At 42.8% G+C, this 24,265-nt stretch overlaps 4 protein-coding genes across 9 annotated transcripts; 2 read left to right on the top strand and 2 right to left on the bottom strand.

The window, feature by feature from the left end:
• Window positions 1-6,862: 6,862 nt before the first annotated feature.
• Window positions 6,863-12,071, top strand: LOC129824496 (lipid droplet assembly factor 1-like). 5 transcript variants are annotated; one of them, XM_055884211.1, is made up of 6 exons: window positions 6,863-7,216; window positions 7,787-7,892; window positions 8,036-8,204; window positions 8,396-8,534; window positions 8,635-8,700; window positions 10,477-12,071. In XM_055884211.1, exons 2-6 carry the CDS (start codon window positions 7,797-7,799, stop codon window positions 10,613-10,615), a joined length of 609 nt encoding a protein of 202 aa, XP_055740186.1. In that variant the 5' UTR covers window positions 6,863-7,216; window positions 7,787-7,796; the 3' UTR covers window positions 10,616-12,071. The 5 variants fall into 5 exon arrangements, with proteins under 5 accessions (XP_055740186.1, XP_055740181.1, XP_055740176.1 ...); XM_055884206.1 differs by lacking the exon at window positions 6,863-7,216 and adding an exon at window positions 7,257-7,385; XM_055884201.1 differs by lacking the exon at window positions 6,863-7,216 and adding an exon at window positions 7,392-7,641.
• Window positions 12,072-12,142: 71 nt separating this feature from the next.
• Window positions 12,143-16,238, bottom strand: LOC129824486 (ER lumen protein-retaining receptor 2-like). The gene is made up of 5 exons (XM_055884191.1): window positions 16,004-16,238; window positions 14,564-14,664; window positions 14,099-14,257; window positions 13,709-13,961; window positions 12,143-13,440 (listed from the first exon to the last, which is right to left on the bottom strand). The coding sequence occupies exons 1-5, from the start codon at window positions 16,092-16,094 to the stop codon at window positions 13,406-13,408; spliced, it is 639 nt and encodes a 212-aa protein (XP_055740166.1). The 5' UTR covers window positions 16,095-16,238; the 3' UTR covers window positions 12,143-13,405.
• Window positions 15,281-18,986, top strand: si:ch211-139g16.8 (immunoglobulin superfamily member 6). 2 transcript variants are annotated; one of them, XM_055884183.1, is made up of 6 exons: window positions 15,281-15,400; window positions 16,853-17,206; window positions 17,380-17,480; window positions 17,637-17,687; window positions 18,024-18,134; window positions 18,368-18,986. In XM_055884183.1, exons 2-6 carry the CDS (start codon window positions 16,858-16,860, stop codon window positions 18,416-18,418), a joined length of 663 nt encoding a protein of 220 aa, XP_055740158.1. In that variant the 5' UTR covers window positions 15,281-15,400; window positions 16,853-16,857; the 3' UTR covers window positions 18,419-18,986. The 2 variants fall into 2 exon arrangements, with proteins under 2 accessions (XP_055740158.1, XP_055740150.1); XM_055884175.1 differs by lacking the exon at window positions 15,281-15,400 and adding an exon at window positions 16,369-16,706.
• A 91-nt stretch (window positions 18,987-19,077) lies between these two features.
• On the bottom strand, window positions 19,078-24,235 carry mfsd13al (major facilitator superfamily domain containing 13a-like). The gene is made up of 8 exons (XM_055884150.1): window positions 23,622-24,235; window positions 22,869-23,183; window positions 22,442-22,738; window positions 22,179-22,301; window positions 21,840-21,994; window positions 21,530-21,613; window positions 20,830-20,973; window positions 19,078-19,435 (listed from the first exon to the last, which is right to left on the bottom strand). The coding sequence occupies exons 1-8, from the start codon at window positions 23,832-23,834 to the stop codon at window positions 19,294-19,296; spliced, it is 1,473 nt and encodes a 490-aa protein (XP_055740125.1). The 5' UTR covers window positions 23,835-24,235; the 3' UTR covers window positions 19,078-19,293.
• Window positions 24,236-24,265: the final 30 nt, after the last annotated feature.

The following is a 24,265-nucleotide window of genomic DNA, read 5'->3' as shown; positions in this document are numbered from 1 at the left end:
ATTTATTTTCAATGGAAGAAAAGCCTTGGGAAGCGGAGAGCGGGGGACCGTTGGGTGGCATAAACGTGGCGTGGGAGGATGTAAAAAAGTAAAAAATGTCCCAACTTTATGCAAATCCCCTGCGACGACCATTGGGCTATGACCAATCATATCGAGTGGTTCTCATGACTAATTTGACGGTATGCGACCCTGTGCTGGAGATATTCTTAAGCAGAGATGGCTGACAAAAATACTAGGATGGAAGCAAATGTAAGTAATTAAAACGAATCATGCAAAAAAATGTACAGTTGAGAGGAATATGTTAGTTAATGTAGAGACAAAGTTAATTTACGAAAATCACTATTTAGCAAGCTAGCTGACTAGCTAACGTTAACCAGCTAGCTAACATTAGCATCCTAGCCAGCTAGCTAACGTTATTATCCTAGCCACCTAGCTAGAATTCATAACATAACATAAGTTTTGCAGATTTTGTAACATATTGTAAATTTAGCAAATTCATAACATATTGTATGATTTGCAAATTCGTAACATATAATACAAATTGTTATTCCTAACATATCATACAAAATGGGTGATGGCCATCCACAAATTAATACATACCATACGAAACGTAACATACATTCTAAATTGAGTGTCTTGGATTTACTTGCTTAATAATACAAGTACTGTGTACATTGTAGGGCACTGCCTGCAAACTCCCTCCATCGGCGAGTGTGCAGAGCAGCCCCCAAACAACTTGTCTTGAGGCTACCCCACATACCTTATGGAATACGGGGTCCTCGATTTGCTGTATCAAGATGAAACAGCAAGGAGGACGAGAAGTGAAAGTAGGGAGAGGAGGAAAAGGAGATTCAAGACCATTGGCTCGAGGTACTCTTCCTCCCTCAGCGCACATCAGCACGCGATGACAAATACATGGCCTGCACCCATGGGGGGTGGCAGTGCCAAGAGGGACTGGTTCAATGGGAGGAAAGTATGAACAGCACTGATCTCCCTGGGAAGATGGAGTGCTTCACCGCCTCCATATTCCAAAAGGTATACGTGTCTGTGGCATGTTCAGTACGGGCGTTGAATGTAACGTCTCTACTGTTGGCTTACCAGGTCGATTTGTTACAAGAGATGAGCATTCTCTAAGTCAAAGGCACAGCCAACCAGGACCAATGGGACAAGATCTGCGTCATTGCAGATCTCAACTTCCGAGCCTCCAGAGGCTGTGGGTGCACCATGAGTCTTATGGCGCGCGGGGGAGAGAGCGGTGTGGTTCAACTTGTCCAACCTCTCGTACAAAGAATAGGCAGATTTCCTTGATGCTCCTATAGTGCCGAATTAACCATGCAGCAGAAGTACAAACTCTGCAAAAATGAAGGTGAAGCCTTCAACTTCTGCTTGCCCTGTAGACCTGGGAACTGTGGTAACCCGGTCTCCCCTTCCACGAGCCAGGGCTTCAGGGTTTAACGTAACTCAAAACCCACAGAAATGCAGCAGGCAGCTAACCCACAGTTCGGCTCTCCTAACAGAGGCTAACAGTAGGGGAGGCGGTCTTTCGCTGCTACCGCATCAGGGTCCTGCACCCTGAATCCCTTGGGGGAAAGAAGGGCTTCTGAGGAGCATCCAACAGTTCACTCCTTGTCCTTGTCCTAAAACCCTGCCGCTCATATAGAGCAGCTAATCTCTATGCATCCGCTCACAGGGAAGATGGGAGGGGCCTCACCCCCTGTGCCATAACTCTCTCATTGGCGCTTTCACAAGCAAGAGAGGCAGGAAGACAAATTGCCCAGTGTTTTAACACTGTGCTTTGTAATACAAAAGTTTGTTGCATCCAGGCGCCTTGCCTAGGGTACAGAGCAAAAATATGACACTGGTGTGTGAGAGTCATCAGACTTGTGGGCGACTCACCGCAAGAGCAGGGAACTGGCAGTCCAGCCCTGGGTCTTGTCCACAGTCATAAAGGGGTACAGACTGCAGTTCTCTATGAAGCCATCCATTTTCAACAGAGTTTTGGTTTCAATAGCAAATGGCGACTCAGACTGCATACTAGAGCAGACAATTTCCTCTCCACTAATCAAAGGGGCAGAGTAATATCAGTGGCAGAGAGCCATCTATGTCACATCTGCGCCCACTACGCCCTCTGGTGTTCATCCGGTATTGTCTTAACCTGCAGTTGTGATTGTGTGGTTGGAGACAGGTGTGCTGGAGTCAGAGCAGATCCCTACCAGCTGCAAATCGTCCAATAAATCAAGACCTCTACATATACTCATTCCTGCCACCTCCACATACTCATTCCTGCCACCTCCACTCTGCCAGATCGTAATCTCTGCTCAGTCAGTTATCATTCTAGCCTTTTGTCTATTCTCAAGATCCTGTTGTGCTGCTTTGCTCGTTTTCCTGCCTTACACCATTTGTGTCCTCTCCTTGCAGTTACCGCTCTGTTTCTGTCTCCTGTCTCCTGTTCCACATCTCACCACCAACCACCTTGCTCTGTATATCACTCACCACCATCACCTTCGATTCCCCTCAGGACCTGTTCTACTCAGCCAACTCCAACCTCACTCCACCCTCCTGGTTTTTCTGAGCTACCCCGGTTCTGCACTCCCCATTTCTCTGTGATCAATAAACCTTTTTGTGCATTCATCCCGGCTTCCTCTTCTGAGTCCGCTCTTATGTTCCCCCCCTTCACTCATTGTAACAATCTAGGCTTATACTCCCGGTACTTCCTTGTTCCCTTTTGGACATACGGGTCCTCAACAGCTTCTTGAGCAAGTTCACGTTCCATATGCTTACTATCAATGTGCTGTCTTGCTCTATTTGTCAAGGCAACTGGTTCACCAGTCGACCTCAGGATGCTTATTTTCACATAAATATTCTGCCTGCACACAGGAAGCTTCTCAGGTTCGCCATTGAAGACACAGCCTACGAATACCTTGCTGTTCCCTTCGGGCTAGCCCTATCTTCCCGTACATTCAGCAAGTGTGTGGAGGCTATAGCACCCAAGCAAGCGGTATGAGACACGGCTTCCCTTGTAACCCACCTCAAAGAGTTATGGTTCAAGATCAACCAGAAAAAGAGCTCTTTGATGCCCACACATAAAATAGAATACTGGGATCTCTCTCTTATCGGGCTACGCTATCGGACAGCCACATCATGTTGTTCCAACAGTGCCTCTCCCTGTTCAACCATATCCCTAACCTTAACCGTTACCCATTGGAATGACTGCAACTCTGGATCAGAAGGTTGTGTGTCTGATCCCACTATTGATCCCACTACTGATCCCACTATCCCAAACCTTAACCCTTACGCTAACCATTCGTAATGAGTGCCTAAACTTAACCCTTAGCTTCAAAATGTGATGTTTGGAGAAATGGAACGATACAGAGCAGTAAGACTAACTAAATAACGTTGAAATTTGGCGTTTGGAACAACTTTGAAATTTGACATTTGGAGAACGTGGATGAATGTCTAATTCTGCAGTGAGACTGTAAGAGCTTGTTGGGACAGACAATACTACTGGGGTGGCATACATCAACTGCCAGGGTGGCACTCGCTCTCTGCATCTACACAGAATAGCTGTCAAGATTATTTTGTGGAGCAGGGCACACCTACTTTCACTACACGTGAGTCATGTCCCAGGCGTACTGAATGTGAGAGCGAACTTGTTGTCCAGAGGGAATCCCCTATACAGGGATTGGAGGTTCCATCCCCAGGTGGTGAACCAAGACTGGGAGAGAAACGGTCTAGCCAGCATAGATCTTTTCACATCGCACAAAAATACGCACTGCCCGTTGTTCTTTGCGATAGCAGGAGATGTACCACTGAGATTGCATATACCAGCACACCCTTGGCGAAAAGTAATGCTCTATGCAAGGAATTGGGTAACAGGCGGCACGGCCCGCAGATCACTTTCCAAATATTAGGAATTCAGTTGGGGTCACTGGCAGTCACTCAATTAGCCCATGTCAGCAAGTTAGCCTAGCCAGCTCTGGTAAGTAACTCTCACTCAGATATCATATTAACATACCATAAGTCAAGGCAAAATGTGTAGAATTTAAGGAAATTAGCTTAAAAACGACAAACGTTTCTCTGCACCCTATGGCAAAATGTGTAGAATTGCAAGGCATTACCTGTAAAACTGCAAAATGTGCCCTTGCTATAAAACTGAAACATTATCTCTATGACCCATGGCAAAATGTGTAAGTTTGCAGGAAATGAATGTTAAAAAGTCAACATTTTGGGCTTAGGACCCCCAAAAGGCTAGTGCCTGACTGCGTATGTGGGTAAGGATTTGTAGGATTGTAGAGGACACGCCCCCCTCAGAGAGAGACACAGCTTAATGTGAGCTCTCACATCTTTCAACATGTTTTTTACGAAAGGATAGATTTGGAGTTAGAAACATAGTCTGTCCCACAGTTGGATAAAGAAAGTTTGTAGTCAAAGTACGCAGGAGTCATGAGGCAAACAGCAAAATGCACAATATTAAAAAAAATATATATATAATATCGACTTGGGGCTAGCCATTATAAGTTCACGCGCGCAGCCGGTTTGGGTTCCGTGTTAGGTCTCTCTTTATGTAGTGTTGTGTCTCTCTTGTTGTGATGTGTGTTTTGTCATATTGTATGAATTTCTTTTTTTAATCCTAGGCCCCGTCCCCGCAGGAGGCCTTTTGGCTTTTGGTAGGCCATCATTGTAAATAAGAATTTGTTCTTAACTGACTTGCCTAGTTAAATAAAAAATATATGGATGTGGGTAGGATTATTTCTCATTTTTGTAGCCCCTTGATGGCCAGGGGAGCTCTTTTTCACACCATCCTTCGCTTTTGCTCCCCCTCCTGTCCAGCTCCAGCGTTCGCCGGCCTTCTAGCTGCTGCCGAACCTGCTGCTGGCAAACACCCTTCACTCATTAACCCTGGACTTGTCTTGTCATCATTACACACACCTGGTTTCAATCCCCACCCTATCACTGTATATATACTCCCTCTGTCATTTGTCTTTGTCGTTCATTGTAAATGTTGCTTGTTTTCCTGAGAGGAATCTCCTATTTCCTGAGTACTTTATTATTTTGCACTTTGGGTTTTGCTTTAATATATGGTGCTTTAATAAATTCACTAGTTCCAAACCTGCAACTGCCTCCTGCCTACACCTCTCTACACTGTTGTCAGTGGAGATTCTCCTCCTTTACAACGAGCCTTGGCAACGAGTGCTACGCAGGGATCTCTTGACCCAGGTGAATAGAGAGAGGTTCCACCCTCACACATTAACCATGGCCCTCTTGGCCTGGCTCTTGAGAAGATAAATGCGACAGGCTTGCTTCTTGGAGTCATTGAGACTATCCAACGTGCCAGAGCCCCTTCTACAAGCTCACTGTATGGAAACAAGTGGTGTGTTTTGAGACATGGTGTGATCTAAAATAGATCATTCCTTACCAATCGCTCTGTATCCAAATTTGTATGGTTTTTACAGGACCTTTTGGACAGAGGGAAGGCTTTCTCCACTGTTAAGGTCTATCTAGCCGGCCTGTCGATAGGGTTTAACAACACAGTAAGGAAACACCCTCTGTTATGTGGTTTCATGAAGGGAGCGCGCTGCTTACGCCCAGTCTCCAAGCCTTTAGCCCCGTCTTGGTATATGTCTATTGTGCTTGAGCTGATTTCACAGCAACCATTTGAGCCGCTGGAAAGTGTGGAGTTGAAATATCCCTCCTTAAAGGTGGCTTTTCTGAATAAAGTCCACCAGTTATGCCTACAGTTTGACCTGATGTTATCCAAGGTAACATGGATAATGCCTAACCCAGCATTTATGCCTAAGGTCAGCTGCAATTGCAATTGTCTCGCCTTAAAGTTTATGGCTTTACAACCGCCTCCCTTCACTTCTATGGAAGAAGTGTCTCCACTTTTTTTGTATAGTACGTGCTTTGCGCATGACGTAACAGTGACCAACTCTTTAGTGTCTTGGGTGCCCTCCTGTAAGGGGGTCAACTCTGTTCAAAGGCATCTCTTTATAAGAGATTTGTGAGATGGCATGTTGGGCCACCACTCATACTTTTGAGGTTTTACCGACTGGAAGTCATTACATCTTCATTGGCACATACTGTTCTCAGTGTCGGAGCCTTTGAGGGGTGATACTGTTGGGACTACCCTGGCTTCAGATAGCATGTCTGCGATATGGGACTTGGCTATATCCCAATGTGAGACATCGAAACAAGTATTTGAAATAGAACTTAGGGCTACTTGTGTAACCCCGGTGCTATGATAATAGGAGTGAGATGTCTCACAGTGTTTCCCTGGTCGCAAGAGCGCAAAGGAGAGAGGCATGCTTGAGAATGACCAGTGGGCAGGCTCTGGTTATTTTCTCTGTCATGAAGTACAGACAAGTTATTTTGCATCATCTTGTTTTGTTGCTTTTCTGTTTTAGTTTTTCATGACCAGTAAGCAAATATTTATTTGACTGACCACTGCCTATCTGTCTCTGTGTACACTTGGGGGGAAGGGTAGAGAATTGGAACGTAACCTTCTTGAATGGGGATGCCAGTTATATTCAATTTCTATGTGTCTTCTATGTGTCTGTGTTTTTTCAGTTCTATTAATTATATTTCAATGTGTCTCACATATTGTACTGAGATCCAAACTATTGCAGATTACTTTTTGAGAAGGCACAGCCCACTGCCCACACCTAGGGAAATGTAAGCATAATTTTTGTGTCCAGACTACCCTCACTCTCACTGAAGGGGATATATCACACACAGTGAACACACTCAGCATAGAGATCTTCCATGTTGTTATCTATTGGCTGCCTGGGCTCTTACATAACCTAGATATTTTACTTTCGTATTACAGTATCATATGATTTCCCAGATACAGGTGCAGTTCTCATCACCAGTTATGTAATTTTATCTGTGAAGAAAGGGATGTAGTATTTGCCTCGAGACTGCAGGGTTGCCAGTCCAAGCCTTGATTCTGTCTGTTGTCCTTTGTATAAGATTTTTTTGTTGTATTTTTTTAGACTGACCACTGCCTATTCCTCTCTGTGTACACTTGGGGAGAAGGGTAGATAATTTGGATGCAAACTTCTTGAATGGGTTGTTTGTTCTATAGGTTCTATATCTATGTATCAGTCAGATATGCTTTTCAGTCCTAGTAATTTTTGTTCTATGCATTTTACACCTTTTTGTTAACATCGCGATAGTTCACACGCAGCTTCAAACCAGTCGGCACACTTACTGACAGGTAGGTAACGAACAGAGTAGTACAGAATTAGATAGGAGGGTTTAGTTGTTCTTAATGTTTGGTTCTTTAGTCCGTAAACTATGATTGACTAGACACTCCAGTACAGTAGGTGGCGGCATTCAACGATAACGTTTGTTTGCGGACCGCCATAATATTATAGAAGAAGAAGGTAACGAACAGTTTTGCAAAACGTTTGGATTAGTAGCGAACTACACGATTTGCTGTGTTAAAATTAAAGTCGTGTGGAATTGAGGAGTAACTCAATGTGTTGCTTGCTTTTTTAGCTAGCAAGTCGTTGGAAATCGCTTTAGCTATTCAGCTAGGCTAACGTTAGTGAAAGTAAACAAACCAAGAAACCCAGCTAACTGTTACTACAAACGTTAGCTGATGTGTCATCAAGGCGCTTTGCTGAAATAGACTTATAAGTGAGCTAGCTAGATACTCGGTATTCATATGTGTGTCTCCATGAAGGGTAGCTAAACTATGTGACATAGCAACATTTATTTATTTGTAAATGTATCCCTCATCCCCTCGCCTTATCTCCTCTTCCACTTCTTCTGTGCATGACAGAAACCAAACAATGCAGTGCAACAATGTGACAACTATCCCCAAAGGGCTACTGCAGCTTCGAGGCAGTTTGAGTAGCATGATGGACAGCCTGTACTATAACCCCAAGGTAACAGTGCACCCTGTCTCCTCTTCAGCAACACTGTTACAAACTCTTGGTCTAACAGTAACAGGCATGTAGGGACCTATTACTTCTTAATAGGACAATAGGTCATGTGAAGCATGTTCACGACCCTTCTCTCTCCTCACTAGGTGGCAGAGCTGATGAACACATCAATGGGGCAGTACCTCAATGGCCACCCATTCTTAGCCATGGCTGTGTTGGTATTTGGCGCCATGGCCACTGTACCCATTGGGATTTTCCTAACCTTTGCCACTGTTACATTCATTGGTGCCACTGTGGGTTTAGTTTTATTGGAGGGTAAGTCCCTACACTACCTATACAATACCTACTGTCCACTACTACAGTGCCAATACACTCTTCCCAGCTGTGTAGTATAACAACTAGCCTGAATGCCTGTCTATCAGGGACAATGATGGTGGCTAATACTGAAACCCTTTCTCACTCTCTTGTTTTTCCTCATTATTCCTACCTCCTCCCTCTCCCTCCAGTGTTTCTGCTATCCCTGGGAGGGGTCAGTCTGCTGTGTGTGCTCTCTGCTCTGGCCATCCTCTCCATCCTGGTCTCCTTGGTCCTCGGTGCCTGTTACATTACCTCTTACAATGTGCTCAACTTCTACTACAGCCAGCGGTATCAAAACACACAGCCTGGAGTGAACACACACACATACACAGAGGCCCTTCATTTGAGATTCTCATTATCTCCCTCTTTCTTTCTCTCTTTCACCCAGTGTCAGTAGGTACCGAGTCACTAGGTTGGAGCCTGCGACAAATGTAACAGTCATAGAACAAGATGGGTGTGTTCAACTTAACACATTATTTGGTTGATGAACAAAAACGCCTTTCTAGATATACAGTTGAAGTCGGAAGTTTACATACACTTAGGTTGGAGTCATTAAAATTCGTTTTTCAACCACTCCACAAATTTCTTGTTAACAAACTATAGTTTTGGCAAGTCGGTTAGGACATCTACTTTGTGCATGACACAAGTCATTTTTCCAACAATTGTTTACAGACAGATTATTTCACTTAAAATTCACTGTATCACAATTCCAGTGGATCAGAAGTTTACATACACTAAATTGACTGTGCCTTTGCACAGCTTGGAAAATTCCAGAAAATTATATGTCATGGCTTTAGAAGCTTCTGATAGGCTAGTTGACATCATTTGAGTCAATTGGAGGGGTACCTGTGGATGTATTTCAAGGCCTACCTTCAAACTCAGTGCCTCTTTGCTTGACATCATGGGAAAATCTAAAGAAATCAGCCAAGACCTCAGAAAAAAAATTGTAGACTTCCACAAGTCTGGTTCATTCTCGGGAGCAATTTCCAAACGCCTGAAGGTACCACGTTCATCTGTACAAACAATAGTACGCAAGTATAAACACCATGGGACCACGCAGCTGTCATACCGCTCAGGAAGGAGACGTGTTCTGTCTCCTAGAGATGAACGTACTTTGGTGCAAAAAGTGCAAATCAATCCCAGAACAACAGCAGAGGACCATGTGAAGATGCTGGAGGAAACGGCTACAAAAGTATCTATATCCACAGTAAAACGAGTCCTATATCGACATAACCTGAAAGGCCGCTCGGCAAGGAAGAAGCCACTGCTCCAAAACGCCATAAAAAAAGCCAGACTACGGTTTGCAACTGCACATGGGGACAAAGATTGTACTTTTTGGAGAAATGTCCTCTGGTCTGATGAAACAAAAATAGAACTGTTTGGCCATAATGACCATCGTTATGTTTGGAGTAAAAAGGGGGAGGCTTGCAAGCCGAAGAACACCATCCCAACCGTGAAGCACGGGGGTGGCAGCATCATGTTGTGGGGGTGCTTTGCTGCAGGAGTGACTGGTGCACTTCACAAAATAGATTGCATCATGAGGAATGGAAAATTATGTGGATATATTGAAGCAACATTTCAAGACATCAGTCAGGAAGTTAAAGCTTGGTCGCAAATGAGTCTTCCAAATGGACAATGACCCCAAGCATACTTCCAAAGTTGTGGCAAAATGGCTTAAGGACAACAAAGTCAAGGTATTGAAGTGGCCATCACAAAGCCCTGACCTCAATCCCATAGAAAATGTGTGCAGAACTGAGAAAGCATGTGCAAGCAAAGAGGCCTACAAACCTGACTCGGTTACACCAGCTATGTCAGGAGGAATAGGCCAAAATTCACCCAACTTATTGTGGGAAGCTTGTGGAAAGCTACCCAAAACGTTTGACCCAAGTTTTACAATTTAAAGGCAATGTTACCAAATACGAATTGAGTGTATGTAAACTTCGGACCAAATGGGAATGTGATGAAAGAAATAAAAGCTGAAATAAATCATTCTCTCTACTATTATTCTGACATTTCACATTCTTAAAATAAAGTGGTGATCCTAACTGACCTAAGACAGGTAATTTTTACTAGGATTAAATGTCAGGAATTGTGAAATACTGAGTTTAAAGGTATTTGGCTAAGGTGTACTTTAACTGTATCATACAATGTTGTTTCTCATAAGTTTAAAGTGTCCCTTTAATTTAATACTCAAGTTGTTTGTTCTCTCCCCTACTTTAAAATCTGGCAGAGAAGAAGATGAAGCCGGAGGTATAAGGAGCTGCAGCGTCAGTGATGGAGATGGCCTTCTACAGACACAATTGTATACTGATCACTGCACTGCAGTCCTCTCACTGGCAGATAGAGGTTCCTCTAGACTCGAGAATTAGATAGAGTAAAACCTCAGGTTGACTTTTCATTAAAGGCCCAATGCAGCTGTTTTTATCTCAATATCAAATAATTTCTGGCTAATAATTAAGTACCTTACTGTGATTTGTTTTAAATTAAAACAAACAAAAATTGCTTCTTAGCAAAGAGCATGTTCTCAAGCAATAATTGTTTAGGTCTAAGTGGGGAGGGAAAAACTGAACAATATCTGTTATTGTCAGAGATGTTTGGAACTCACTTTCTTATTGGTCTATTAACTAATTTACCGCCAGGTGATGTCAACAGGCAGCCCACCAAAGCAGGCTGAAATTTCAGGTGGTCTTTTCAAACAGCTCTTGCACTGAAAGGGCATCATTTTCACAATTGCACAGTATTATTCCAACATCATTGTCTGGAAATATTTATAAAACAGAAAAATCATGTCTTTGACTGCCCTGGGCCTTTAACTATAAAAATCTATTATCCAAACAGCCCAATGGAATCATCACCATTGATACAAGTATTAATATTTATTTATATGATTCTGGAGGTTGTATAATTTCACCTGACAATGTAGGCACATTGATTGTTAATTTATTTTATTGCATTATAGCATTTGTACTAATATCTCTATTTTCTTGATCTTTCTAAGGGTTAAGAGTACAAATATGTATATTTTATACATAAACAGTTGAAATTCAAGCTGCTATCGGTTGCTAGTCTGATTGTCAGATGTTACATGCAATGAATGTACCTTGGTTTTTATTGTCCTCATCATTTGCAATGGAGAGGGGACTAAGAACCTGTAATGGTAGAAATTATTTGTTAAACAAAGCCCATTTAGAACATGACAGATGACCAGGTAGCAGTGAAAATAATATACATGTTACTACTACATTGTATTTGACAATCTGTGTATTCTGTAAACAATGTGTACATTTGCCAAAGATTTCATTAAATGTGTTAATCTAGTTTTGATCCACATAGGATTAATAACAGGTCAGTCTTTTACGTTTAAAATCTGTGGTCCATTTGAACAGTGGGAGCTAGTTTCTGTGACTAAGGTCATGTCTGTTTTTGTAAACCAGAAATGTAAAGTATGCACTAATAGAGATGATAGTGACTGATGATTTGTATCAAAAATAAAGTGTTTTTATATGTATTCAATTGAATGTACCTTTTCTCTGAAGGTTAGTGGTGAGATGTTACTTTGATGGAATGTTTAAAGTAAATCACTTCAACTGCATTAAATTGATTTGCTCTAGAAAGCCAGTGTCTCAGTATTGTAAGACATTTTTCTAATGTACAAAAGTGTGCCCATTTGTAATGATTGACCCTTCATAGATTTGTAGTTCTGGCCTTGAGCAGTTCTTGTTAAATGTTCTGTATTGTCATGTTTAAGGTGGACCCCAGGAATAGCAGCTGATGCTTTCGCAACAGCTAATGGGGATTCTAATAAAATACAAGTAATTCTAAGTACTTACCATTTTTTGGCTAATCTTTTTCTAGCTGTCTGTACATAGGTGTTTTTTCACATTAACAAGATAAAATTGTGCTTTTCCATAAAAAGTTTATTGGAGGTGAGGTGGTATCACAGTTATCATGCAACTTAAAACAAAAGAAGCTATAGGAATGACTCAAATTAAAAGACTATGAAGGTTTACTTAGCTGGGAAAATGGGTCAAATCTCAACATGTTACTCAACTGCATACATACCAAACACCATATCTCACACATTCCTCCTCAACCCTGTTCTAGAATATCATGTATATTTCAATGGGTCTTTTACCTCTGTGACAAATGACTGCATCGTTATTTAAACAGCTAAACAAACTGACCATGTAAGGCAATTACAGTATTCAATCAAATTAACCTTAGTCTATGACTGCATTGAAAACAAACCAAATAGCCCTATCGGGAAGCACATTTACTGATATGGACCCCTAAATTACTTACAATCATCCAATGTTGAACAAGCTGATGCTGGGCCTAAGTAATGCAATAAACTCTTATTTTGGTTGGTGATGTGAACGGTGATATGTATCATGTTAAGAGGGGAACTTCATCTTAGAATGACAAGTATGTACATAAATGGAGGACACCAAGATGAAGAATTTATGCTTTTCAAATTTGACAACTGCATTGAAGCAAATTTTACCAAAAATGTCAAAAGGGCAACTGGAAAAAAATATATTGGGCAAAGGGTTCTATAAACACAAGAACCCAGAAGTGGGCTTTGCAGGATCACTTTTTCAAGAGAGGAGTGCAAACTGGGATATCCAAATGAAAGAGCACCTACAAAACATAAGTAAATGTAGTTGTGAATAATAAAATTGGCCAAGGGGGTACAGTCATGTAAAAAACAAGACATAAAATCATTACATAATACTCCTTGACACATCGTTTCCATCTTAATCAAAGACTACATTTTTGCATTTCATTTTGAAGTTTGGCATGGTACTTTGTATTGAGTCAACCCTAATCAATACAATGCATATTGAGCCATCAAAGAGCACACCTCATGTCGAAAAAAAAAACATGTTTTCTTTCTATTTTGAACAGCAATGAGAAAAGGTAAGGCAAGATGCTAAAAATAGATATCTGATGACTGCGTGAAGACCTGGGATGACCTCTCATTCAGTTTTGGAGCCGTTGTTTACCAGTTCAAAGTTATTCATGAAGAAGACTAGTGTTTCCCCCCCTTGAGTCGCTCTGTCTCTCAGGCATCTTGTGCTTGCTCAGCGGGGTTCCCGTGATGTCATCTCCACGCACCCTGAGTCTGCTGGGAGACACGGGGTCTCCGTCTGAACCTCTCATGCTGGCAGGCTCAGCTTCTTTCCTTTCAGCACTGAGGATTATAGAGATACATGTCAGAGGGTCCAATGATTTTTTTTTATGCATTTCCCTTGCAATGTGCTGACTCCTGTGCACTACAACATTCAAACTGTATCTAGATAGAGTATAACTCATTTAGAATATGATGTAGTCCTACAAACTCAACCATCAATTACTCCAACAATGCTTACTTACGCATACATAAAGTACCAGAAGGTCAAACAGCGAATACACAGATGGCAGAACATAAATCAGAGGTGGGCATTTAGGTGGACACTCACCTTTGGTGACATAAAGGTAGAAGAAGTCGCAGTAGAGGATGGTCTGCACCATGCCGGCCACGATGGCAATCATGTCAAAGAAACCCTCGAAGTAAAAGCGCCAGATCCAGTTGAAGAGGTACAGGGCCCGGTAGAGACCCAGGAAGAACAGGTAGTGGGTGGTGATTGTCTCCGCCTCGCCCGTCTTACTGATCATGAAGAGCTGGGGCAGGATGGCCACCGACTCCAGGTAGATGGAGAATGTCCACAGGATCTGATAGAAAGACAAACAACAATGTATATTAGCCATTAATCTCATCCGCCAGCTCTCTCATAACTGACCATGCGGAATAGGTTAAGTAGCCATCAACTAAGGGTTTCTCCTTCATATGTAATGTAAATGTCTCTAACCTCTAGGAAAGAGAAGTCATGGTTGACCAGGCAGGCGAGGCCCCCTACAGGAACCACCAGGAACTCCATTCGGAAGCTGTCATGGTTCCCATCATAGGTGGCCTTGAACTTCATGTAGATCAGGTAGACAGTGGCGTAGGCACAACCAATGTAGATCACCTGCAGGGAAGAGTAGAGGGAGAAAATGAACGTATCCCATATTAATGGTGCTGAGAAGAAAATAGTAGCGCAGTCTAGACCGTCTCTCATAAGGACTTGTGCCAGAAGAAATCTACAGATAGAACTTATCTGAAGCCCCAGAGAGATTTGGTGAGGACGTTGTCAATTGCTTATGCAGACAACTCTAAGGGATTCCACAGATTCCGCCTGGTCTAACTCATAACACTTAATCAATACTATCAGTGGTTTGGAGGTATGGAGAGAAGGAAAGGAAGGCTCATTATTAAGGCCCAGCCATCCTCTTACCTTCATGGTGGTGTTGTAGAGGGAAATGAAGGAGGTGAGGAGGTCCAGGTAGCGAGTAGTGAAGACCAAAGCAAATAGGATCTGGCTCTTCCCGGAGATACCTGGAAGGGACAACCAGTTTTACAACAGTAGGACAGATAATACCTGGGAATGAAATAAGAAATTCTTCTTCTAGTTTTGCATCACTTCAAGAACAAGTTCTGGAAGAAAGGCAAGTCCTTCACAACTTCTGAAATAGTCTTCCTTTGCAAGCCCCTGCCCGGTCAGAGCTGCAAGTGTGATAGTATCTTATTAACAGAACTTTGAATGAGAGAAACCCATGTCTGACTACAGGGTAAATTAAGTGTATCTGTTTGCTGAAACTACATCAAGAAATGCAGCAGCATCTCAAGACCAGGGTGTTCACCCAGCAACTAATGCATCTACATGTAGGCCTAATCGTAATGTGCACAATAAATCTTATTTATTCCATATATTACAGTGACTGGTATTAGGAAAAAGACAGCAGATCCTAATGCCTCAAAAACAAATTAATCCGATGTAAACAAGGTCAATGAGAGAAACGTGTGCGAGTGTTTAGAATATGGGATGTGCTCAGCTAATTTGAGACATAAATGTAATAGTGTCGACTACTTTTGAGTGAGAATGCATTGATTCCTTGCCAACTAATTTAATTTCGTGAGACTTTCAAGAATGCCACGTCAGAGTCCAGATCTAACAATCAAACGCCGGGCTACATTGAGTGAACTCGCATGCCAGACTATTGCAGAAAACAAGGTGACACTAGACGGGATGTTTAAACAGAAGTTATAAATAAATACCTCATCTGAAAGCAAGGTAGAGTGTCCAAACCTGCATCACTTTATGAGTAATCGATTTTTTTTTAAATCGACTATTTTGGCTGTTACACGTAGCTAGCTAATTAGATACCGTAGCTAACATGTTTTGCATATCAAGTTAGCTAGCTACCAGTTACATAGGTGGCAAACCAGATATTCAATGAAGGCTTTGAGTAAACAGTAATCCGTTAAACTAGTAGTTAACTTTAAAATCAGAGCAATCCAAGTTGCCGCTCTAGAATAGACAGCTAGCAAGTTGACATGCTACTGTGGTGAAGTAGCGAACGTTCAACCAATTCAAGCTCACCAACTAGCGAACACAACAGGATCTGCATATAATTGTTTCATGATGCATTATATATACACTGATCAACACTTAATGCCATTCGTTGCTTGTTTGTTCTGTAACTAAATATTAGTGGGTTCGGGATATAACGCTAACGTTAACTATCCATGTTAGCTAGCTGTCTACAGGGATCTAAACTACAGCTAACTAGATGGGTTGGAATATGGGCAGACGGCTAACTAAATACATAAGTAGACAGCACATAGCCAATAAGTCATTTGAAGAAATATACATTTTAGTAGCTAATATACTCACCAGCACACGACCTGGTTTTCCATATTTTGAGCAGGAGAATGATGATAGCTGCCATGTGAGAGAGGTCTCCCGTTAACCTGAAGATGTTCATTGCTAGAGCTGATGCCTTCTTTTGACACCGGTGAAAATGACTTAAAGTCTACTGTTAAATTTTCTGGTTTAAACTAACTTATTTAACCGGCTTCATAAATCCCTTTTTTGATGCAACGAGTTGAAATATGGCGATAGGGCAAGTCGACGTGGAAGGGGGCGTAAGAAAAACGTAAATTACAAAGCAAGTTGGGTTCGGATTGGATACAGTGGTTTGAGTGAGACCTGTGCTAAACACGCCCACCAGCATCCATTGGTAAGAATTTCTAGTTGAATAATACGCAATGTGACAGTCATGCCAGGCCCTTGAATTTGAAGAACGGCGAACAGATTGATTCTCACATCTCGCTGATGTTGCAACATTACTACGAGAAGACAGCTTTGACTGACAACTGTGAGAGAATTTGTTTGGGATTACAACACCAAACACATAATGATGAGATACTTGGTTAACAGGATGGAAAACTGAGAGAAGTGAAAACATCCATCTTCCTGTTCTGTCTATAGCACACTTAGTCATGAGATCACAGCGCGCATTCACACACAACATTGTTTTCATCAGAACGGATTTACCAGTGTTTTCCTCTTTCACGCTAATTCATCTCGACAGCCGGTAAGGACATATCAGCTAAATTAAATGTATCTTTATGTCAGTATGATCAAATATCAGATTAAAACTGGTTTGATTCCATATTAGCTTCACTTATAACGATTGAGAGTACAACTTTATGATTGTACCTGTATCTGTTTTTACTCCAGACTTCATGGAGAACAGGGAAAACTGCCCCCCAGGGTTATCGTTACACCAACCAGACGATATCATTTGGCGGATAGGGGGTCAGTCAGCCTCTCTCCCCTGTAACATCGATAACATCGATACATATGATACCAATAGGAACATTGATTTCCTCTGGTTCGTCTTCAAGCAGGACGCTCACCACTCGGTCGATCTGATGACCCAGCAACACAAATACAGCCTGGAGAGAAACAGCCTAAATATCAACTCACTCCAGGCCAATGACAGCGGGGTGTACCACTGTGCTGCCCTGTTTAGAGACGTGGTATGCCGCGGGGCACAGGAGATAGGGCAGGGCACCACGCTGGTGGTGAGAGGTAAGAGCATAGAATTAAATAGAACATGTGTCATTTGAAATTATTACTCATCATTTAATGTATCTCTATGGGTAAGAGTGTTTGGGGTAGCAAGGGGGACTTTTCAGTTCTACTCAAGTTTTGCCGTTACAACCATATGAAAACCAAGTGCCAGTTCTCCTGTGTGCTTTCAGAGAGGGGCATGCAGATGGCCTGGCATGTTTTGCTGTGGCTGCTGTTTGTCCTGTTGGCCTTGTACAGTCTGGCAATACTGATTCTGATCATTCGTAAGAAGGTAAGCTATTGTATTACTCTAGATACATACATATAATGATCATTATGAATTGGTTGTTGTTTGAGACGTAACAGTGCATAAAATATATTGACCAATCATGCAACCATCATAATCATCTAGTCTACATTGGATTCTAACCTGCTCATTCTACACTAGACTGGGAAAGACATTGCCGTTTGCAGAGTCACACAGAAGGGTGACATCCAGGTGCAGTCTTCTCTTTTCTACTGCCTCACTGAAGTTGTTCATGATGTCTTAAAGAATACTTGATACCACCACAATGTGCTCACAATATTTAGTTTCACCATGTTGTGGAAAGCCCAATGTCTTAAACAAGGAACAGCTAGATTTCTAAGCCCTTGCTATCATTGTTTTGTAAGAGGGGTTATTCCTCTTCAGTAAATTCCTAGTATAATCCTCAGTCTCACAATGTTGAGACTTTAATGTATGTTTACATTGCAGAAAGACAAGGAAATACAACACTTTTTAGTTATTTACCACTGCGATGTAACCAATTTGTTTGCTGTTCATTCTCTCTTACAGAAGAATAAAGTTCGAGTACAGTTTGGTGCTGTTGTGCAAGAGCTGTACGGCAAGAGGAACTTACGAAGTAACAAGAAAACCCCCAACCACAGTAGCCCTGCTCTAAACAAGGTACGGGATGGTCACATTGCCTTTTCCTAATATGGCTTATTGGCTTTCCTAATAAGTATGAGAGGCTAGGAAAGTGCTTAGATTTGTTATGTTTATGTTATGACTCATATCAACCTGTTTTCAATTGACTAAATTATCACACCTTGTTCTTAAGCAAACTCTTCTCTATCAACACATCTAATCTACACCATGTTGACTCTACAGCTGATAAACTCAACTGAATCGTCTTGCAGGTTGAAAGCCCCCACTCCAACCATCCAGAGGACATTTACCAAAACCAGTGACTCAACAAAAAGGAGAACCACTAATGACAGCTACTTCCCTACACAGACTGATCTTCAGGCGGGAGAGACTATAAACTATAAGGACACTGCTGACCTGCAAAACGACTAACCAAAATCTAAAACTGACCCTTACCTTAACCAAAGAGAGTAACAAGACAAAGACAATCCCGATTTGATGAACTTCAAATTAATCAGAAAGAAAAAGTCCCTCTACTGAATCTGAAGATCACCTATTTGAATATCCAATTTTTTTAGTCCGGGTTTCAGGTTCAAAAGTCAACGTAAATAACACGTGCAAGTTATTTGAATGAAGGCTTATTTTTTTTAATTAAAATGGAAACAGTGTAAAAGGACTTGTAGAAAACATTCCCCAACAAATTAATGCAAATCATTTGAATAAACAGCATATTTGTTTGGTATTAACTATTTAGACAAAGGCACAACATCACAATGGTTCAGGTCCCATGATAACAGTATGTAGTATACACAATGTCAAAGAAAATATCTGTTTCACATTCAATTTGTTTGGAGAACAAAGTCTGCAAACTAATAAATTATGTGAAAGTAATCTGATGCTACAATATCCCTCAAACTTGGCTAAGTCATACAGTTTTCACAGTAACTAACATAATATTATTGCATAGAGTAATAGCAGACTCAGGTACTGTGCTCCTGCTACCAGAGTTAGGGTCAGTACCATTCCCTTCATCACCACCAGACAAGTTCACAGACAAACATATACAGATGGAGTGTTTTCTTCTGCAGTACCCTCCGGCCATTACACCCCCATGTTCCCTTTATGAGTGCTGCAGCAACCTATCAAGTCTTAAAACACAGCATAGACAGTGACTCATAAACAGCATAAATTGAGTGACTCAGCCGTCGATATACATGGTGTCCACGGTGTGACTGTTGCGTATTGAGAAGGGCTTCCAGGCGAAGACTTGCAGGGCAGCGACACACATGGGCACCACACACACCAGGTAGAACATGGTGGTGTGGAGGGCCTCCAAGTCACTGCAGGGGAGGAGTAGGACATTATTCAGACAGTACAGGATATGTTACAAGATATAGAGGAGATACTGGAAATGTGTTGTCATGAATTCAACCAGTATGTCTGTGTATCAAGACAATTCATAAAAATTACATCTAATAATGCTATGATAGAGATGCATTAAAGTAACGTATAATTAACTACCATGTCGTAGAATAGATGCAGTTGCTTTCCATGGGTTCACTGACACAATTAATGTAACATGTCAATGCAGCTATTTCACCACTAGGGGGAGTAAGCAGTTCTCAGTAAGCGTAACATTAGAGTTCAAGCTTTAACCCCAGCAAGTTGTCAAACACTACATCTATGGACAACAATGTGTGATATCGGCACCTGAAATGAATCAAATGCTACTTTAATTCAGCAGGTGACTCGCTGGCAGTGAACCAATCCTAGATCATTCCTACTCCTACAGCCCGTAACAGTAAGACTGGTTTGGTCAGGCTAAAGTTAATTTGCATGCTGGCAGAGCAAACATGGATTATAGCTAATAATGCAAAACACAGAACAGGATCTTAAATGGTCGTCCTTGATAGTCTAAAGTGCCTTCCTCGCCTCACTTATCTGAAGACACAGATCAGATACAAGCAAAATGGATGTCTACAGGGAATTCACTTTCACTTTTTCAGTACTCACTACAATAATACAATTAGCAAAAAGGAGATAAGGAGTGGACATTTAAGACTATTGAGACGCAGCCCTTACCTGGTGTTTGCACCCCTCCCAGCAGCCCTTACCTGGGGTTTGCATCCCTCCCAGCAGCCCTTACCTGGGGTTTGCATCCCTCCCAGCAGCCTTTACCTGGGGTTTGCATCCCTCCCAGCAGCCTTTACCTGGGGTTTGCATCCCTCCCAGCAGCTCTTACCTGGGGTTTGCATCCCTCCCAGCAGCCTTTACCTGGGGTTTGCATCCCTCCCAGCAGCCCTTACCTGGGGTTTGCATCCCTCCCAGCAGCCCTTACCTGGGGTTTGCATCCCTCCCAGCAGCTCTTACCTGGGGTTTGCATCCCTCCCAGCAGCCTTTACCTGGGGTTTGCATCCCTCCCAGCAGCCCTTACCTGGGGTTTGCATCCCTCCCAGCAGCCCTTACCTGGGGTTTGCATCCCTTCCAGCAGCCCTCCCAGCAACCCTTACCTGGGGTTTGCATCCCTCCCAGCAGCCTTTACCTGGGGTTTGCAGCCCTCCCAGCAGCCCTTACCTGGGGTTTGCATCCCTTCCAGCAGCCCTTACCTGGGGTTTGCAGCCCTCCCAGCAACCCTTACCTGGGGTTTGCAGCCCTCCCAGCAACCCTTACCTGGGGTTTGCAGCCCTCCCAGCAACCCTTACCTGGGGTTTGCAGCCCTCCCAGCAACCCTTACCTGGGGTTTGCATCCCTCCCAGCGTCCTTCAGGTTCTCATAGCCAAACTGGTTTAGGATGGAGACCACCAGCATAGGAGCCAGAGACTGGGCTGGTTTAGTGAACAGAGCATTGGTCCCAAACACCATGGAGGAGAGGGGGGAGCTGTAGAGGACACAGAGGGAAAGGACACAACAAGGCTTTAATACTTGATCCACTTACTTTGACGTCATAAGGATATAACAATGACAATAATAATCATGGATTGGAATGATTGGATTTATATTTTCCATCAAGGGCTCAAAGCGCTTTTAGCCATACCCTTGCTAGTGTTTATCACCGTCACTGTGTTTACATTCCTGTCTGTGTACTGTACGTGACTTACAGAGATGCACATTGATTGTAACCTTTTGCATTTGAAATTCAAATAACTTCCTCTTCCACACTTACTTTGGTGGGTTAATATCAATACATACTTAATGTGCCCTTCAAAGTACATACAGCCTCAGTTGCTTTTGTAATGTTAGGTAGGTGCCCTTCCAAGGGAGGCTGTTAGGTACTGTAGCACTGCCAATGAAGCTCAGTGTTAGCCTACAGAACACACCTGAGAGTAGTGTTCTATTTCTGTCTATCTGTAATGGATGGCTGGGCGGGTGGAGGTCACTGTGTGCTGATGTGGTACTATTATAACTGTGCTGTCACACAGCAGACCTGGATTTACCTGCGCTTGTGTCTCTGAAGATCTGAGTCGATAATGTCAGCCAGAGGCAGATTAAACAGACTGAAGGCTGCCTGGACAAGGACCCTTAATGGCGACAAAGAGAATATATATATATATTTTTACAATTAAATAGTGTTTGTATGAAAAAAGCAAACAGTTGTAAAATGGCACTGGAGCAAATCATGTTACTGAATTACATAACTGACAGAAATAACGGAAACTTACTGTCATTAATGCCAGTGGCTACAATAACATATAAATAGATGATATAATAACATTACAATGACAATACCATAACATAACTTCTTACATGTTAGCGGTCAGGAAGAATGCCAGGATGTAGTAGTGATGTGGCCCCAGCACCAGCATGACGGCAGCCATGCCAGCTTCCACGTAGAAGGTGAGCAGGATGATCTTGTAGTAGCCTAGGTCGTGGAGCAGGCTCTGACTGCTCAGCACAACCAACTGAGAGAGACGCACCACAGAGAGATGACAATAAGATACAGTAAGTAACACTATGGGAATGAATAGGTGGTCTAGTGTGTGGTCAGCACTTGGCAAGACACTAAATGCAATACATTGGTGATGCTGAGTGAGGTTAGTGACTCCCTCCACTCAGTATAAAGTGTTTTGAGCTGCGGTATGTTACCTGAGGACAGATGAATCCAGCTCCATACATGAAGCTCTTGGCCAGTGACGGAAGCACGTTGGGGGGTATCAGATGCTCCGCGAAGATCATAGTGAAGTTATTACAGAATGCCACCATGAAGACCTGGAAAAAGTGCAATGGATAGGAAATATAAATGTAATGGTCAGCTGTGGTACACACTCATATACACACATATCCCCATTAACAGAACAAACCACATTCTGTGGCCCCATTGAGTGGCTGTATCCCAGTCTTTTTCTGACCTGAAAGAAGTTCATGAGCACAAAGAGCTGGAAGTCCCTATTGGTCAGGATCTGCAAGGTCATAGAGGTCACCAAGGAGAAGGAAAGAGTTGATTGGCCAGAACCTTGGTAGTTTGACCCCGGTGCTGACCCTTTGGTGTCAAAGCGGCTCTCGCTGTGTAGGCCTGTGTAGATCATGCAGCCACAAGCCAGAACGGCCACCAGGACAGTGAAGCCCTGGAAGGATGGGAAGTCATCCATGTTCTGGGAGAGGAGGCCGCAGAATAGAACACTGGAGGAGCCTATAAGTGACGCCACCTGGGGAGAGGAGGGGGAAGAGGAAACAAAGGTGAGAACACTTTACTGACTTCAGACAACAAAATAAATATACAGCCTAAAATGAAACGGGTAAAAAAGAAACACTACACAAAACACCTCCCTTTCCTACCTGGTTGTATTTGATGAGTCTCAGCCTGCTCTGGTGGTGGCCTGATATCTCTGCAAAGAGGGCGCACTGCGCCAGCAACACAAACGTCAGCATCCCGTCGAACGCACACAACGCCACCATCAGGTGGACGCCGCTCATCCAGTCGCCGGGGGCGTACTCTCGCCATGGAAACCAGGCGAGCAGGAAGGCGATTGCGTAGAAGGGAGCACCATACAGGATGGAGAGACGACGTTGAGAGCAGCACGGTACGCGGGAGTTATCCTGCAGGTAGCCGAACAGAGGGTCGTTCACTGCGTTCCACACCATGTACACCACCTGTCAGGATGAAGAGATGACAGAGGGATGACATAATTATTGTCTTGTTTGCATAGAAACGTGTATCTCAAAGTTGCTAATATTGCACAAATTACACATGTCAAAGGACTGTATATGCTGTCATGTGTTGTTCGTTCCACTTAATAAAGTGTGAGCAAGCTGCATGGCCAATAATACCATTGTATGTACATTCCTTACTACCATTGAGCATTGACATATCAAGCCAGTTATTCCCATTTTGAATTGACATACTATTATTGGGCAGTGCACAATGTAGGCCTATTATTATACAAGCGCACCATAGTCATAGGGCCCGAAGGCCACAGTCGCTGTTTAATAAATAATAATTTGTTTCGGTTACTCTCGCAACACTCTAACCACTGGGCTACCTGCCTCTTATATAGTTTACAGTATCTGTTACTGTAGTACAGTACTCACTTGTGACTGATGGAAAGCTCCCTCTGATATCTTGTATTTGTTGAGGAACAGCTTGACATAGTAGAAGCTGAATATGCTGTTCATCATGCCTGCTCCCAGCGTGGTCATGGAGTAAGCCACGGAGGCGGGGTGAGCCCCCAGACTCGCCAGGTGCCTCAGGATGTTCAGGCCGCCGAAGGTGCGAACACCTGCGGCTGGTTTCTCCACAGTCATGCCTGGTGGTGGTTTAATTTCTCCAGGCTACTCACTTTGATCTAATTACCACAGATTTGCAAAGTGAGTCGAGTGTCACTTGAGCAAAAGGTGGATTTATAGAAACGGAGTTCACAGCTATTCATATTCCATGGCAAAAGTGCTGCAGTCGCGCGCAGGATTTCTACTATTTCGGCTTGGTCAGCAAACAGACTTTACAAATACTAATTAAGATAACCTCACTGACGAATACACAATCACAACTATATGTTAATATAAAATAATAACATTATGCTCCTCTCCTCGCGTGCAGCTATCAAACCCGTTTCTGTAAATGCGGAAATAGGCGGGGCAATAATCCATGTGACCGAACCATAACAAACAAACATTGGACAAAAAGGTGCTCTGGTCCCACCTACTTTCTAATTATTGGTCAATGAACTGTCATTAAA

This window comes from Salvelinus fontinalis, chromosome 2 (assembly GCF_029448725.1).
Source record: "Salvelinus fontinalis isolate EN_2023a chromosome 2, ASM2944872v1, whole genome shotgun sequence".
In the NCBI taxonomy this organism is placed as follows: Eukaryota; Metazoa; Chordata; class Actinopteri; order Salmoniformes; family Salmonidae; genus Salvelinus; species Salvelinus fontinalis.
Note: the sequence above shows the minus strand (reverse complement) of the source record. Positions and strands in the feature narration are given on the sequence as shown.